The 12545-nt window shown below is 31.9% G+C and overlaps 1 protein-coding gene across 1 annotated transcript in view; it reads right to left on the bottom strand.

Moving 5' to 3' along the window:
• The window catches only part of LOC123006430 (metabotropic glutamate receptor 7-like), a 57152-nt gene that overhangs the window by 5345 nt on the left and 39262 nt on the right, over positions 1–12545 (bottom strand). The window contains exons 6-8 of the mRNA XM_044400899.1: positions 9211–9450; positions 2619–2765; positions 1960–2086 (exon numbers count right to left, since the gene is read on the bottom strand). Of these exons, the coding sequence (XP_044256834.1) occupies positions 1960–2086; positions 2619–2765; positions 9211–9450 (514 nt within the window). The remainder of the gene's footprint in view (positions 1–1959; positions 2087–2618; positions 2766–9210; positions 9451–12545) is intronic.

Below are 12545 nucleotides of genomic sequence, written 5' to 3' on the forward strand. Positions count from 1 at the left end.
TGTTTGCAGCGAGCTGATGATCAAAGTTCATAAGCAACCCCTCATATTGTATTCTGTAACGGTAAGTTAAATAAGGTAATCTTCCTGGGTAATAACAATAGGGTTAGAGACGCCAGTGGAAGAGTCTGTCTAAATTTATTCTTGTACTTGTCGAAAAAACTAATAAAGAATATTAGAAAAAGTTTCGGACTTTACACTTCAGGAGTGAGTAATGTGGCAAGGGAATTGGTGTTGTTTTGACAATATTTTTCATATTTCACAGTTTTTAAGACAGTTTATCATTTCTATACTGGTGTAAAAGCTGTAGAGCTGTTGTGTTAAAAATAATTTATGTGTTTTGTAGATGTGTAAATTTTTTAAGGTGGTCGTTGCGGTGAAAGTTCACAATTGTATATAACATTCAAATTATATTTTCAGAAAACTTGCTACAAACATTTTATTTGACTTAATTTCAAACAAGTAACGATTAATCTTTTCGTGTGATTATTATCCTTTTAAACAGAGGAGTGCAGCCCATAATAGACAAGAGGGAAATTAATAGGAATACTGCCAAGAACAGAATTAGAAAATTGATATATCGTTAGATGAAACTTTCGGCAATGTATTGTAAAATCCATTTGAAATATTTGTTCCACGACTGTTCTAAATCCCTCCCATTTTAATTAAATTTTCGATAAATGCGGTGCAATATAATTTGCCGGTGAATTCGTAAAGTGCAACTATTTTAAAAATTACGGCTATTAATTGGCTCCGTAATGCAATTGATCACTGCACTAAATAATGTTCTAGGCGATAAAAATAAAGGTTAAGGTTATGCACGTGTTTGGCTTTATTAAAAAAAAAAGTGAAGTCGAATCAAATTGAAAATAATTAATTGTGACTGCAACGCAACTTTATTAACGAGATGTTTATAAAATTGTTGTCAATAAAAAACTGTAACAGTGATATTTTTCTCTGATAAAGTTTCGGATAAATATTCCTGGAAAACGATGCAGGGTGGAATAATTACGCCGATGAAAATAAAACGAAGTAAATTTTTAACGTACTTTGCAATTCACTTTGTGGCACTTGTGAAAATCAACTATTCGTAACAATTAATCAGATGAAATTTCGCAGTTTGTCTTAGTCTCGAGCTGTCATCTCCTATTATTGCATTGTCTGCATTGATGTTTAATTATAAGCCGCCAATTTCAGAGTGTTTGAATAAAATCGAATGCTTTGACATGTCTCGTTGTTATTTTTTCGTCTACGATATCACGGAACTCTGGAACAAAGCTAATGAGAAGAAAATTGTCGCTGTTTGGTGATGTTATTCGATCCCGTTCTCGATTATTTCGTGCTCTGATTTATCTTATTGGAAGAAATCAGCTCAAGGTTCCTTTTTTCGAGACTTTTCAAACAAGTTACGAGAAATATAATAACAACACAATTATACGAGTAAATGATGAAGTTGGAAATAAATTGCAAACACGACTCTTCATTACTGATTAATCTTTGAGGTATACCTCAACAAACTTGTGATATTTTTCTCAAAATCAAGTTGTAAATTAGTTTGATTTAGGGGTTTAAAAATTGGAAAGCGTTGGTTGCTCTACAGGGGATAACTTCGCCGGTTGTTATTGTCGCATGCAGCAGACACGTTATTTTATTGTCCCAAGATAGTTTTAACACAACACGAGATAATTTTACAAAAGCTCCACTTGTAAACTTTACACAAATTACGGTTATCACAAAGCGTTAAAACACTAAATGGTAATTATTGTTTTACTCACTAACCAGAAAAATAAGCTTTTGTGTGTGAAGTTTACGATGCTCAACCGTCTGATCATTTTGCCGCCGTGACCGGAACATTAATCATCTCCGACACTTTTTAATTTTGCTCTTATCTTTTTAAAGTGTTTCCTAGAGCAGCTTTTATGCAACGAGTGCAAAAACTGATCGTAGGAACGAATAACTTACTTCTCTTTCCACGAACCAATTTGATTGTAGTCGTATTTTCCATCTTCGTGTCTTTGATACTGGTAGATGTTGTAGCTACCATACGCGTCGCCATCTTGGTTGAATCTAATTTCAGTTTTTTGCCGACCTGTGAAAAATGTAATTTGAAAAAACGGCTTGAAAGTAGCCTCACAATTCATTCTAAACAAAATGAAAAGTTATATTTATATACATTTCCGGTGGAAAGTTTTTAATAAAGTGAAAAGTAATAATGATAAAATTTCGTACAATGAAACAGGAAATTAAAAGTGAATTTCTAACAAGCAAGAAAATAAAAAAGATCTTTCGTTGTTTACCACAGGTGGGTTTTTAAAATAAAAAACATCTTCATATTTAAATAAAGTAAGTTTGTGATCAGATTTTCTTTAATCTACATAAAATATGCATCAATTAATTGTATAAGTAGTTCTGTTTGGCAGGTATTCTCCCGAAACCGCGAATCCAGCCTAATTCCAATAAATTCCGTTAATTTTCGGCTTTAATTTAAATTAGGCGAACTTTGACTTATTGGACTTCCGCTTCGCGTTATACTTCGTACCTTGAAATTGCTTGATCTAATCTTGGAATAAATAAATTTTAACTTTGTTTGAAAAAACTGAAAGAGTGAAACGTTTACGTACCTATAAACGAGACATTTCTTAAGTACTTTAAAAGTTGTATTCCTAAAGGGGCAGGTTTGAGCTTGTCGCACAAATAAAAGGGATCAGTTCCACATTCGTCGACGATGATATTATGAATGGCATGAGCGGCGGCGTACACTGCATCAACTAGAACAGAAAATAAAATGGACACACCCTAAGCTAGCTAATTATTCCTAAGGGCATCACGTTCTCTTTATTTATTTATCTGGGTTTTCATTGCAAATTAGTTTAACCATAAAGCTGGATTTACAAAAATCCTTTGAACCCTTTGCCATGACAACGGACTCTCTCCATTAATTTCGCTATTTAAACGGAATCATTTTTACAAATGTTTCAAAGTCAAAATGCTTCCCACATACTAAATTGATAATGCTGTAATTTGTACACTTATATTCAAAAATAACAAGCTAAAAGCAAAATTACACAAATTTTTAGTCTCTAAAGGCTCTAATTGAAGTAATGTTGCTATAATTTTTACTGAAGAAAAGTTACCTTTTGTATTCAATTAACGTAAAGTTTTCTAAAGTGTGAAAAGCGACTCTCTCGAGACACTTGAAAGACAACCACTGAGAAAATGAATTTCACTAGCGTTTGTACGAATTTATGCTTCTTGTCTAAGAAAAAAGTATTTGTGGTCTTTGAAAGGACTAACTCAGGCGTCTTTTTTAAATACAGTTTAATAGTAAAAGAATTATTTGGTTTATAAATAAATGTTAATTTACCGACTCGTGCAAAGGAACTTAAGACTCTTCAAAGTGAAATGTGCAGCAGGTTTTTTCTCATATCAGCTACGTAACTGAGCATACGTCAATTTTTTTACAAATCTTGGAATAGTTTCCTGATTTAAAAATCCACTCTATTGTAGAAGATTTTTGTATGAAATCCTAACGAGTCATTTTCACCCAATATAAGAAACAAAAGATGTAATGAAAAGTAAGATAATTAAAGTATATATTTGTGTCACATTTGTAATGATTAGAAAAATTTACGAACAAAAAGATTCAACGGTTTGAATTAATTTTATGTCAGTTTAAAATTAGTAGCATTAAGCTTATAAAATAGCCTTGCTTAGAACAAACCTTCAAAGAAAACGATAATGAAAGGACGGGTAGAACATAAAACCGTCTTTAATGAAATTTCACAGAGAGTAAAAAATGCAGTTTTAGAGAAATTATATTGTTTAATGTTTAAATTGGAGAAATTGAAAAACGACAATTCGACGCAGATAAAGTTTAATTTGGTCAATAAAAACTGTGAGATGACAAATTGGCTCGTGTGTACAAAAAGATTAAGTATAAATTAAGAGTGTCGTCAACCTGAAGTAATTCAATATTGATATTTGAGCGAATAAATTTAAGGTAGTTTCGCTGTGAAAGCGCTGAAAAATACGTGACTTACTTAAAAGTTAATTAAATTTATTGGCTAATTAACTAAATCCTAACAAGCGACTCGGCAAAGATGAACAGATTAAAATACTCCCAAATGAAAAAGCTACAAATTTAAATTTCAAAATCTGGATGGGCTTTCATAGTTAGAAAAATTGTATTCGTTTTTATAAAGTAAAACATCCGCAACAGATGCCATCGACTTCTAAAAAATCTCCAGGACATGAGCACTTGAGTTCTCCAAATCGGTCATTGGTGTAACATAACATCTTAACCGATCCACTTCTCTGGCTTGGGTTCGCTTTGATTTGTAAGAAGATCGGTTTAACCATTCTCAAGACATCAACTTTTCTTTTTATATCTGACAGAATCCGAATTGTTATTAAGTTTGTGAAAGCTTCGAAATTTCAACTTTTGAAGAGACAAAACAATTTGTACATGGAAAAGACAGTTGGATATATTCAGTCAAACAAGTCGTTAAAATTCATAATGCTTCAATTACGACTCAAAGGAATTGGATTAAACGCATATAACGGTTTTAACCTGAAATATTACTGAACACCTTTGATACTGGCTTCAATAATTCGACAACCGACAAATTAATAAAGCTCTGATCAGAAAACGAGCTTAAATAACGCAGTGATCAAAGCTTTACGATTTTGAGTTATTCAAGCTTGCTGTCTCTCCTGTTTTTTATGAATAACAAGAGCGTTAAACCACCGGTCTAATTAACCGACTTACTTTTAATAAATTTTATTTCAAATATATATTTTCATTTGTGCTAAGTCATATTTCAGTAGCTAAAAGTAGCGAAAAGCGTTTTGATAATTCGTTTCTAACAAGTTTTGAAAAAATAATGAAATAGAGTAATGAGTTTTCAACTGTTGAACGAGATCGAGTTCTATTCAGCTGACACAGAAATGTTCAAGGCTTCTATTCCAATTGAATTGAAATTTTTTCGTGTTGAATTTTTTTGCAACTGTATTTGATTATATTATTCCGTCCATGTATGATCTTTAATTGGAGTAAAACCCTCGTAATCTTATTACTTTGTGTGTCAAATAATCGAATTTACTGTGTTAGCTAATCTAATTTCAATTGGGAAATGACATTTTGTCAGACATGTATAAAATTTTGATCGAGTGTTAAAAAACAATTCTTTCAAAGATTTGTTCGAAAAAAGCTTGTTTATGTCAGGGCTAAAGCTGATTAAGCTTTTGCTTGAAAAATCTGAAATCGCGTTGTTCCGTTGATTCACCAGGAGATCGCTTATTTTATGGTCGTATTTTTAGGGCTATAATCCCTCTTGCGATTAAAGTGAGATATTGAGTATAGGAAGAAACACTGACGCTGTGTTATATTTGACCACAATATTGATAGTTTCTAAACTAACTACATCGTCACCTTTTAGTAGTAAATCTCGGTGTTGTTGCCCCAAACTAGGTGTAAATCACCTGAACTCATATACTGTTGGCCTTAAATTATCGACAGAATACTCTCAAAACCGCTTTGTAATAATACCCAATTTTTCTATATCGAAAGCTTGAGCTTTAAAACTCGCCAAACCAGTTAATATATGAATAATTGATATGTCTGCTGTATTAGTTGATTGTAAAAGTTGGTTAGCCTCGTGAAAGCAGATATAATGCTTTTGGGGTGAAAACATATACGGATATCTGAATTATTTCCTGTGCCTCGCTGTCAAAAAAAGTATTTTGTCGTTTGCCCGATCGTAATAAATTTGAGGATGCGTTTCTGGGATTTTCGCTTGGTATCAGCTGAAAATATGATACATAACCAAGCTGAAATTTTGATTTTTGCCTTCAGCAATATATTGTCAGGAAAATGTCGTTTAAAGTTGATGTTTGTGTTTTAAAATTAAACGTGAAGTTTTGAGGTGATATTAATCTGTCATTGTTTGGAATAACAAGAAAAAATGATGGAAAAGTTTTAAATGAGAAATCAATATTTTCGTACAATGAGATGGTTTATCAAAGTGCCTTCGGTTTGTTTCGAGCTAATGAACTTTAGTTATATTTAAATTACCCCACGTTCTCTTGCGTCAATTTTATAATTTCTTGCAGTTCATTTATGTATAAATAGCTGTAGGGAGAATAAATATCAACACAGATGCGTAAATGAAACCTAGTCCAGATAGAGCCTTTTCAGGGTTTTCACGCTCCATCTTGAATGAAATGAAAAAATTACACTTTTTACTTGTTTACCCTGTATTGCAAGCGCATAACATCAACTTTAACTCTATAGTTACGCCACAATTGTAAATTGGCCATCAATAAAGTAGTTAAAACTCGTTTTTATTCACTTTGTGTCAAATAATTGCAGTTTTTCCAAAAAGTTAAAATTAGTTTGGTTTCATGGCAATTGGTTAACCAATCAGGAGTTTAAGTTGAAATGCCTGAGGATGTTCCTAACAGATGCGGCAATCGAAGCTGACCACCGCTGCCTTGTAATTTCATTTCCCTACAATAACAAGATGGATAACTTGCATAAATCATCAGATTTCATACTACCATTTAATTACAAAGCGGGTAGGTTGGAAGTTTTTATTTCCAAATGATTCCAACTCAATTAAAGTTGCCCAATAAAATGACAACCTTTAATTAAACCAGTTTATGACTTTATTAGAGCCTATAAAATTGGTAAATCTGAGCCCAGTTAAATTAAACATGAACTACGTATCACTATTTACAATTTTTTACTTTGATTTTATCGATTTTTTATTTATCATTTGGATGTTTACAATTCCTAAAACTGAATCATGTTTAAATATTCCAACTGTATCGATACATTACTTTCAAAGGAAATTTTTCCATCGATTTGAGCATAATGTACATTCGCAACGCTTTTCTCCTAGACATAAAATGCCGGAAAAACTTACACAAAAAGCACATAAAGCCATTCAACAAAAATACGTCGTAGATTTAAAGTCTTTTCCAATAACACAGCAGACAATTAACTTTAACAAGTCACAAAAATATTTTATTGGCCATTGTTAAAAAATTCTCACCAAACCTATGGATTTGTATCAAGATGGGACTTTTCAGTGAAATTAAAATGTATCCTTCGGGAACAAAGCTTGCATGGATATAAGATTTAGGTTTCAATTTATAGGTGATGAGTCCGTCACACGGTTTCTAGATGATTTTTCTGGAGTAAGTCATAGTAAAAGTGTTGACATCCTATTTACAGAAGCTCGTCATATTTGGATGAGTTAATAATATTGAACAATTGTTGTCCTTTTCTTTCGGTCGTCCGCCCCCGGCATGTATTGTGGTGACATTTTAATTATGCTGTTTCAATGTGGCACAACCATAGAAATGCCAACCGAAATTTAAACTACCTTTAGCAACGCATCGCTGTACCCGTCATCAATTAAAAGCCCAAGTACTAATTAAAGTCTGAAACTATTCAAATATATGCAAGTTTTACTTATTTTCGAGTTAAATGAAACTAAATGTTTAATATAAAAACAATTTACAAAGCGTAACATTTGATTTACATTAATTTATAATACAGTGCCTCGTTGAGTTTACCTTTGCAACAAACCGAAACTTGAAACTGGACCAGCATCTGAATTTCAATCAAATTTATTATGTATATGCAATATAACAAATATATAACTTCGAAAAAAGAGTTTCTAATATTTTAAACAAAACTGAAGTAAGTGACTGCATAATTTTTAGATATTTTTAAAATTGTACATAACACTTTTGAAAAGAAAATATTGCTTTAAACTTAATATAAATTTAAACACAAATTTGCAGTAACATATGCTTTTGTTTGTCTTTATTGAAACAAATTATGTAAAGTTAATATCACATAAATCAGGTTTTTTGAGATTTCGTTAAGGTGAACTCTAATTTTTTTGTCTTTGTTATAAAATTTCAAAAATTTAATTAGAAAGTTTGTTAAAATTGCAATAACATATTATTAAACTGAATTGTACTTCTTTTCTGTTTTTTGTTTATAGATTCGAGCTTTTCTTTGTAATTCAGAACCAATGTGCCAGTATGAGACAATTATTTTTCCATTAAGTATAAGCTTCTGGTGCGTTTGAAATTGTGGTTATGTTGTAAGATTGATTAGTGTGGAAGAGGACACATAATAAAGGTATTATAGGCCTTGCGATAAGCCTTACGCGGGCATACAAATGGTGTGTCATTAGATACTTCATGACAACCAACTTACATATCTTAAAGGATTACATAGTGTAGAGTAAGCGTCTTACAATAGTGTAATTGCCTGCTTATTACCCTTATTAGAGGGGACGGTTAGCGCCGTATGTAAATGATTTAATTACCGAATTTAATTAATATGTGAGATTATTGTATTATGGAAAGTGGAACAGGCGTTCCTTGACATGTTAAGTACTTCATACATTAACATAATAGTGTATTGATTCATTCCCCCTTGTCAAATTACAACGGAAGTTACCTTTAATTTACATCTCAACCATTTACTGCTCAAACATCTACAACATCTAATCCCGAAAAGCGGACGTTTACTTAGAAACATGCTTCTGTTATTATTAGACTAGATCTCTATTTTCTTAATTTTATTCGGTATCCAAATCTATTATTTTAAGCAAATTAAATACTCACATCAGAATTTAAGATAAAGATACGAACATTATTACTCAAATTTGTAACCATAACTATAAATTAAAGTTTACTCCTAATTCAGTTACAAAACTGTACTGTTCTGAAACTAACTTTACACCTCGTGCCGGTTTTGGACAAACAAATGTGCCGCTAGCTAGTTTGAACATGGCAAAAGCTTGTAACATTTACGCAATGTACAGTTGTCGTGTTTTAGCACTCCTAACACAAGATTGATAAACCTTGTGAAACTTGTGAAAAATATTACAAGTCGCTTGGACTTCGCAGGCTTATATCAAGGAGTCGAATTTCCCTGCGTTATGCAGATTTGACCGAAACTTGCAGGAGCTCTGCGATTAACAAGTAAGATTTCGTCTTGATGGCCATAATTCCAACTTAAAATTTAACTCGAGATTTGAATCTTGAGTAGGTATATAGTTAGAAAGTCTAAAAAGCGAATTCCGCTTTGGAAGCAATTTTCTAGATATTAAGACGAATTCGGCGATAAAATGAATGTAAAAACTGCAACGTACTAAATTTCTCTTTGAAAAAAAAAATTATTCTTACCCACGAATGGCACTAGACCTTCTTGTTCATAATCCGATATAGTTTCTTCTCCTGTGCATTTCCGGTCAGTGTTATCGAAACTGCACTTGTTGTGTTGACTCCAAAACTCGCGAAACCATCCGTTGCGACAGTTGATAACTAGCTCGGGTTTTGTGGGATGAGGCAAGTTGGAGTCTATGGTTGAGTTGCACCCATCTCCTTCCATTCGTGGCCTCAGTGACATGTAATAATCGTCGAATTCTGCAAAAATTTTATTGTATCAATTCGCTTACTCGCTCATTCGCTTATTCGCATGAAAGCTTAGTGCTCTCACGTTGTTAGTAGCTTTCGAAACTTCTACATTCTAATCATGAAGTTGCAAACTTTCCTGCAACCGAGCACAGATGATTTATTGCTCGCCCAGTGCTGTAAATTATTGTCAGACTGTCAAATGTTTATGGTCACTAATAGATCACACTGCTGCAAAACGTTTCGAGTGAGAATTTGGGTGCGAGTTCGATAAGCTTCAAATTAATAATGAAGCTCACCCATGAATTATTTTGCCATTATTTTGTCACGTTTCATTGGTTTTATATATTTATTTACCAGTCCGTAATCTGACCGTACTTAATAAAAAAAAAAATTCATCAGCAATGAGATTTTAAGAAGAAACCACTTTATATGAAACGATATCTGAAAAAGTATACACAATTTGAAAAATTTACATTTTATATCAGATGTAATCTCAAAAGAGAAATGCCAGCACGGATTGTATAAAGACAGAAAAATATTTTTGTCAAAAACGTATTGACGTGATTTTTGTACCATTCGAAAGCTTATCTTTTGTAGATTTTGATAAATACCAAATTAACGATAAATTGTTATTGATTTCAAGTTTTAAAATTATGCTTCTTTCAAATCCAGGGTTCAGGTTCGAATTTGAGCATCCTGATTTCCGACTAATTCGTGAGGATTTGAGAAGTATCTCGCGTTTTGTACTAACAGTTTTATTAACAATAGAGTATGTGCTGAAACTAAAGTCTGCGCTTCATTAATTTCAACTACCGTGCCAGTTTTTATTTGCTTTATTTGTACGGAATTTTTCATATATAAAGCTGAAATAGATGAATCGCGAATCAAAAATCAAAATAAGCAAATCAGAGAACATTTTTACCCACAGTGGTCGTAAATTCTAGGAGTACTATTATTCAATACTTTATTATTTTAAAACACTATTTGAAAAACAATAAGTGGTTTCAAAATTTTTAGTGTTATTTCAACATAAAATAATTTGTATTTTATTATTTGTATATTTGTTCTATAGACTAGAGAAATTGTATAAAAAGACGTTAAATGACGTTTACAGAAAATTAAGCCAAAATAGGTTGAAATATATTTTATTGAATTAAATAAAATGTCTTTCAAATCTTATTGCTTTCGATTTTTGTAAATTTAAGGTAGCTATGTTACAGAACGCGTGAGTGGTAAATATTTCACTGTTTACACAGTGCCGTACAAAATTACTTTATAGTAATAAAAATCTCCGAAAAATCAACTTATTGAAATAATTTTTTCTTAAATGTTTCTGTCACTGAAAAACTAAAAATCCAACAGAAATAAAACAAAATCACTAAAACTTAATACGAGGAGAGTGAGATTCAGTTCATAAATTATAACTTTTTTATTCACTATTCTTATAAAATCGGATATTCTTACAGTGGAAGGAGTCAAAGGAAAACTCTTGTACTGATGTAAAACTCTTGTTATTATTTGATACATATAAATAAGTCAACAAAGTAGTAACAAAGCTGCTTACGTAGAAAATATGAAAAAGCAAGCTCATTTATGTGGAATTAGATATATATTTATAAACTCTTTGAAAAACTAACCAAAAAATATTTTAAAAGCCAAACACAAAGAGAATATTGTTGAATATAAATGCAAACTGGAAAGTCTGTCTCAAGAATGGTTTTTGGTGGAATGAAAATTGTATTTCTGGAAAACGAGAAAATTGGTTTTCGTAGTAAATTAAACGTTTGTTGATGCCTTTTAGTCGTAATATAGCGACATTTTTTGTCAGTTGTTTTAATAAAATTTGAGTAAAATGAAATATGAGTGCAGGAAACCCCACTTTACAAAATTTTTAATTTGCCAAGACTTCAAGTGGAGGGTTTTTGGTCGTCATTTTTTAGAATTAAGCATTTCATGATTGAAATTTTAAGAGGCATCATTTAACATCCTTAAAATGTATAACTGTTATAATTGGAGTACTCGCTTTGTATGTAAATTGCATTAGCTCAGATGCACTTGAAACATTCTTCGGCTTGTGGCTTCGTTACGATGCAAACTCTAAACCAACAAATTAAAGACGGAATAAACTTAAACTGTTGTTGGCCAGTGCGGCTTGATTGACCTGATTACGTCGAACAAATTAAAGAATTTACAGCCAGTGCTAACGTGAAAAATATCTCCATGGCCGTATATCTGCATCGGCTTACAAAGTTGTTAAACCGAACGTGTTTACTATAGCCAAGTTAACGTTCTTGTTAATACATTTTATCTAAAGTTGTGGATTATTTGCACGTCTATTGGTGTCACAGTTACTTCAAAATCTACCGAAAATTTAGAGTCAGTTTAGAGAAGGCGAATTAAAAATGAATTCGTTGTTAAAAGTTAATGCGCGATTAACCGGAATCTGAGCATCTGGTTGGTTCAATTTGGCCATGTGATCAGTTGATCTTAGGTTTTATTTCAATTAACTTAATTACGCTTCTATAAACCGAACCTAAGTGTCCAACCTTGAAAAAATTGCAAACGTTACATCACACAGACACACTTATTAAAATTACTTCATGTTTAATGTATTGAATTTCCTCGTGACAAAAACACTCAAATATTTTATCGCACGAAATTCAAGCGTGCTGCCAGATTTCAATACAGAGAAGCCTTTAATTGCCCCCAAGGTACATTCTTCAAACTGAAATATGGGCTCCCGACCGCTGTTGGCCCATATATTACGAAAACTTGCTGACTCTCTTCTATCGTATTTTCACGTTTATGAAAGCCTATTTCAGATTTACATACATTGCTCTGTTTGATTATTATATTTGAGGGGTGCTTGCGTTTTGGTTTTTATTATATTATCACACAAGTGCAAAATGGAAAAGCATTAAAGATGTTCGTTAATATTTGAAATAGCATCAAGGCTTTTAGTGTAATTGAAAAGAAGTTTCTCAAAATTATTTCCTAGAGCATTGAATAAATGAAATATGCTTTTCTTGTAAACGTAGACTTATTGATGTTTTGATAAATTTATACTCGGAATAAATATCGTTGCGCCAGAAAAGAACTAGCAA

This window comes from Tribolium madens, unplaced genomic scaffold (assembly GCF_015345945.1).
Source record: "Tribolium madens isolate multiple individuals breed KSU strain unplaced genomic scaffold, Tmad_KSU_1.1 Scaffold_2;HRSCAF=44;Tcas5.2_LGX, whole genome shotgun sequence".
NCBI classification, from domain to species: Eukaryota; Metazoa; Arthropoda; class Insecta; order Coleoptera; family Tenebrionidae; genus Tribolium; species Tribolium madens.